The sequence below is a fragment of the Hydra vulgaris genome, chromosome 11 (assembly GCF_038396675.1).
Source record: "Hydra vulgaris chromosome 11, alternate assembly HydraT2T_AEP".
Lineage (NCBI taxonomy): Eukaryota > Metazoa > Cnidaria > Hydrozoa > Anthoathecata > Hydridae > Hydra > Hydra vulgaris.
In genome coordinates, this window is record NC_088930.1 from 5,136,107 (window position 1) to 5,142,106 (window position 6,000).

At 28.0% G+C, this 6,000-nt stretch overlaps 1 protein-coding gene across 1 annotated transcript in view; it reads right to left on the reverse strand.

Annotated features, from left to right (window-relative positions):
* LOC100211141 (pyruvate dehydrogenase (acetyl-transferring) kinase isozyme 2, mitochondrial) overlaps positions 1 to 4,306 on the reverse strand; it is a 30,111-nt gene extending 25,805 nt beyond the window's left edge. Inside the window, exon 1 of the mRNA XM_065809863.1 lies at positions 3,969 to 4,306. Within this exon, the coding sequence (XP_065665935.1) occupies positions 3,969 to 4,071 (103 nt within the window). The 5' untranslated portion in view covers positions 4,072 to 4,306. The remainder of the gene's footprint in view (positions 1 to 3,968) is intronic.
* Positions 4,307 to 6,000: the final 1,694 nt, after the last annotated feature.

The following is a 6,000-nucleotide window of genomic DNA, read 5'->3' on the forward strand; positions in this document are numbered from 1 at the left end:
TAAAAAAAACTTGCAAGTAGAATTCTGTAAAATATTTAGTTTATAGACTCCTTAGAAGAAAAAAACAAACAATTTTGTTATACTAAGGAAGTCTTAATTATATGATAACTTATTTATTTGATTTTAACAACTGAAAAAAAACATCCTGTTTTGTTTTTATATAAAAACTGACTAAGTGTGATATTGAAGTGCATTTGTTTTTAAATTTAAACAAATTGATAATTTGATACATATAGATTGTATATATACATAAATATATCTATAAAGAAAATTAAAAATATCTTTCAGTGTCAAAAATTATACAACAGAAGGATTCTGAAAAGGTTGGAATTATTTTTATATTAAAAACTTTTTTTTTTTACTGAAAATTAAGTAGGAAGGAGGAACTCTCTTTTTTTTTATGAAATACATTCATACTAAGTTATTTATCTTAAGATGCGTTCTAGTGGCTTAATGACGAAATGGTAAGGAACGTTACTAGAAAAACTGAAAGTCAAGTCAATGTTTCCTCAAAACTGTGTTATAAAACAAATAACATGAAAAAGAAGGCTGATAACTTTGATGAAATTATGAGCTTGATAAAGGAAAAAATTCTATATTCTGACAAAAGGACTATTGCTCAACTTCTAACACTGGTACCTATAAGTTGGTCAATATTAGAAGTTCAAAATAACTTTGCAGGTACAGAATACCAAGAAAAGATGGCAAAGATGAAATAAAAAAGGATTGTTAGCTATCTCTCCATTGTATAAAGGTAAAGTCTTACACAAAGAAATAAAAGATTCTATTAAATTGTTTTATGACTCAAGTGATTTATGTAGAACTATGGCCGGAAAAAAAGATTATGTTATAATTCAAAAGAACGTTCATAAACAGAAAAAACTGCTTTTGTGTAATTCAAAGGAACTATATGTATTATACAAAGAAAGCAATCCAGAAATACAAATAAGTTACTCAAAATTTGCTTCACTTAGACCAAAGTGGTGCATTTTGGCACAAATTATGTTTGTGTTGCTAATGGATGTCTTTAATATTGAATGATAGTATAAAGATTTACTTTTGACTACTTTTTTAGTAGAAAACAAAGAATGCATGCTTGAGCAGTGTGATAATTGTCCTGGTAAAAAACCCTTCACCAAACATTTGCATGAGCTACAAGCTCATTCTTTTATTGCTCACTCTCAATCACAGTACCTTAACCAACTTAAACAAAATATAGATCAATCAAACTTTATCATTATTGGCGACTGTACTGAAAGTTATGCTTTTGTAGTCCAAAATGAAATTCAAAGCTATCATTGGAATAACCAACAATGTTCTTTACATCTGTTAGTGATATATTATAAAGATGATAAAGGTATACTGAAACATATTTCGTACTGTTTTATATTCGACGACATTACACATGATGTAACTTTTGTGTACAAAATATTCTAACTAATCATACCAATATTAAAAACAAAATTTTCCAACCTGTCCAAATTACATTTATTCACTGATGGTTGCACAGGACAGTACAAAAATTGTAAAAGCTTTTACAACCTATGCCAACTAGAAAGTGAATTTGCCCTTAAAGTTGAATGGAACTTTTTTGGCTTGTCCCACCGAAAGTCACCATGCAATAGGATTGTCGGTACTGTAAAAAGGGTAACAGCGCAATAAAGTTTAAAACGACCATACATAAGCCAAATTCTTACATCAGAGGCTATGCATGAATTTTGTATTGAGAAAATCAAGGTTGTTAACTTTATTTACATAAAGGGATTGGACTTAGAATTGCAACAGGAATAGCAAAAAGAAAGGTACACTGGTTTAACAACTCTACCTGGTAGCTTTCATCAATTTATACATCTTGTACAGTACAGACACTAATTATACAATAATCCACAATCTTAAAAAGAAACAAGATATATTTCAACTGATACTCTCACTTCAGGAGGTTATGTAGTTGTAATCTATGATGAAAGTGGTGGATGAGCATTGTAACTGAAACCAACCTAGAAGAGGTTGATGCTGTAGAAGAAGTACAAGCACAGATTACAAACACAATCAAAATAACAATGTATATTTAAGTAACTTTTTAAATTACGATTATTTTATATCAAATATTTTTTGGGAATTTCTTGAAAAAGTGATATATTTTTGAACTTAAAGTTCTATATGTTTCAGTTTTTTTTCCAGTTAGATTTTTTGTGCCTCGTAAGATTATAAGCAGCTGAAAATATAAACAGCAAAAAATAAAAATAAAAATTTACAGGGGTCTTTTGAAATATGGTGCCCCAAAATTGATTTATAGAAACTAGTTGTTTTATTAACTTTTAAGCATATTCCTTTTATATTTCAGCATTTTAAGGACATTCATTGGATTCAGCATTAAAAAAACATTATATATGTTTATTTTCATATTTTTGCCATTTTTATTTCTTATTTTTTTAAGGAAAACATTTTGTCAGAATATTATAAAAACCGGGTCATTTTGGGAAACCAGGTCAATATTAAAATTGCAGTATCTTGTCTACCGCTCAACATTTTTAGCTGAACTTTTGCATGCAATATTTTTTTATAGTTAGGAATAATGTGTCAAAATATAACACAAAAAGAAGACACATGGTTTAATGGACTGGGTGATTTGATGTGGAATTACCCCCATGCAAGTGAGGTGCAAAAGCAGATTTGCTCTTATTTAAATTTTAGACACTGTTAAAGATTCTTCAGAAGTCTTGGGAGCATAATTTTTGAAATGAAATACGAGATTTTGCGACCTTAAAATAGCGGGCTTTGACGCTAGACAAAACCTTTTTTTATTTGTTTCTAGCAATAGAAAACAGATATGTTTTCTGGTAAATTGTTTTGGTGATAGATATGAAATTATTAGTTACGATTGGAAACTGCTCAGTTTCTCCACATTCACACTTATAATGTTTATAATCCTAGTCAGTGCTCACTGAGCACTGACTAAGATTAGAAACAAGACATAAGTGGAGTAGAGTAGATTGGGATTGTCTGGAAAGCGAGTAGGAAAGTTGACTATTTGTGTTAGCGATTGAGAAAGACTTAAGTTGTGAGCTTTAATGACTGCATTAAAAATTTTTCCCAGCCTCGGCTATCAACCTCTGCTAAATCTAATAATTTATTTGGAGCTGGGGCTGGAACTGGATTTGTAAAAAGTCCTAATTTTAGTTGGGGGCCAAGATCACAGTCACTTACTAAAACTAATGCCCCTGAATAGGCGTAATGAATAATATACAAATGGGGGGGGGGGGGCAAAATAAAAGCTTATGTACTTTATGGACAACCCCATGTTAAATTTAACAGCTTAAAAAATGAAGTTTATTAACTAAACTCTATTATTATTACATTTATTTTTATTCTCACTCCCAACAAGGCTGCAAGCATCCACTATTAAGTTGGGAGTTATTAGAAAAAAAGAATTATAGAGCAAGGAATATATGACAGAAGACTTAAAAAGTTGAAGGGTGTCATTTAGTAATCATTTTTGAAATTTTCATATGATTTTGCTTTATTTGAGACCCATCATGATACACTTTTAAATAATTTTTTTTTATAATATTAGGAACTCGCTACATGTTTTGAGGGACCCCTAAAAATACTTTTTATTTAAGAAATTTTTTTAGATTAAAAAAATATTAAATTTCTAGTTTTGCTAAAATAAACTTTTTAAAAGATTTTTCTAAAATGTTTATAAAAAATTATTTCAAAACCATTTAAAAGAAAATTTTTAAAGACAGGTAGTGTCAGGTAGTGCATTCATAAGTGATTATTAAAAATCGGAAATATTAAAAATCAATTTTTTTAAGAAGTTTGATTTTTAATATTTCCGGTTTTTAAAATTGTTATTAATAACTATTTCTTAAAAGTTCATAATTTTTAATAAAATGACGTAAATAAATGAAAAAAACAGCAGAAAATTTCTTTATTAATTTCAAAAAAAAAAAGAATTAACTTACCAAAATGAGTGAACTGTTCTATTGTTAAAATAGATTGATGATACCGACTATAGCGATTTATGTACTTCTGCACATCCCCACTGATCGCTTTTGCAAACCGCATCGTTGCCTTAAGGTTTAAAGCTTTTAATCAACTCATTTTATTAATAAAAAATAACAATCGTCACCCAAATTATTTGAAGATTTCTTATTTATTGAAACTAACTCTAAAAAAAAAGTCCATTGATTATTAGCATGTCGAAACTAATTTTTGGTCTCTGATTTTTGTTAGCTGTTTTTCTGTTAAACATTAAAGCTAAGTCTTTAAATATTTAAAATAAGGAGACGGTACTTTATATACATCTAGTTTAATAAACAAAAAATTTTTCTAACTTCTCAATAATGCATGAATCAATGTTTTTAAATTAAAATTTTTGGGTAATCCCGATCCTAATTTAAACTGAAAACATCACGTTATCGCATCCTCATTTGAAAAAATCCTAAATAATCTGCTATACACAATATAAAAACGTCATAACACAACAAACAAAAAGCAATGGTTTTTTTTTACAACTTTTTTACTAAGTTTTTCCTTTTTGGACACAAAAATTTAAAATTAATTTTTAATTTAACAATAAATTTTGTAATCAATAAATTAGTAATTTTGCAATTACATTCTCAGAATTTCGGCGTCGATTCAAAATATTGTAAATTTGATTTAAAAAAAAAAGTTTATCTCTTGCATCTACTTTGCTTTTGCTAGTACTGAGAATCATCTACTTTGCCTAAGTACACTATGACGCACCCACAATATTGCTAAAATTAAAGTTCATGAGCTTTTTGAAAACCAATTTCCTTTAAAACTAAAACATTAAAACAAATAACTTTTTATAAACTTAGTACTTTTGTTCATAAAAAAATATATTTATGAGTAAAAGTTTTTTAGAATAAGGATCAGAATCACTTAACAAAAAAAGCGACGTCGATTTTACGAAAAATTTCAATTTGTTTAAACTGATAATTTTCGCAATATTTCAAGTTGCAAAAGTTATAAATAGTAAATAAATAGATGAAGCAACAGGTTTCTACCAAACACCGAAAAAAAAAATTCATATAATCATATGTATGTGGTTGTCATATGATATACAATGATCATTCAATTTTTTAAAAACTTTTTTAAAAATTTTAACAAAACTTTCATGAAAAAAATCAACACTTAACAGAACTAAAGCAAAAATTACGTTATTTTGAGGCATACAAACTATAACGCTTCTAAGAGCAGAAACACGCGTACGTGTGCATGTACGCATGTATCTCCGTGCGCACCTACGTAAGTATCCGCAACTTCTAAACGTAAATTTTTTTTGATAGAGGAAGCGCTATTTTTCAAATGTTAACAACTTGGAAAAGTTTGATCATAAAATAATAATAATAAAACATTTGCTAAAATAAAATTGTAATAACAAAACATTTACTTCTGGCTGAATAACTTTATGCTAACTAAATAATTTTTAAAAAAAAAAAAAAAAATTTCTTGTGATTATATATACCCTCGTTAAACAAGTTATATAAAAAAAGTTAAAAACAATTACAACAAAAACAACAATAACAAAAAAACAAATAATAAATCTTCAACGCGACGTGCTCTTACGTCTTAAATAAGTAAAATACGGTTTCCAAAACGACGAAGTGACGTAATCACTCTTATCTTGATGGGGCACCCTTATCTTGACGTAATCACAGCTGTTCTGGATTTGTTATTGATCAATTTATCATATGTAAATCATTTTCTTTTTCAATTGTATATGTTCATATTTGTATGTTAAATGTTAAACAACTCAAAAAAACGTTCTGATTTTGCCACATTATTTAAACGGGAATAGATATTGTCAACATACCTTTTAAATGATTTTACATAAATGAGCGATCTATGAAATTGTGCCTGCATTCAGTGGCGGATCCGGGTAGTATAAAGGGTATACCTACTCCCCTATACCCCTCATTAATCTGCGATTTTTTTTTAATATTTGGATTAAGTTACTTAAATTTGCAA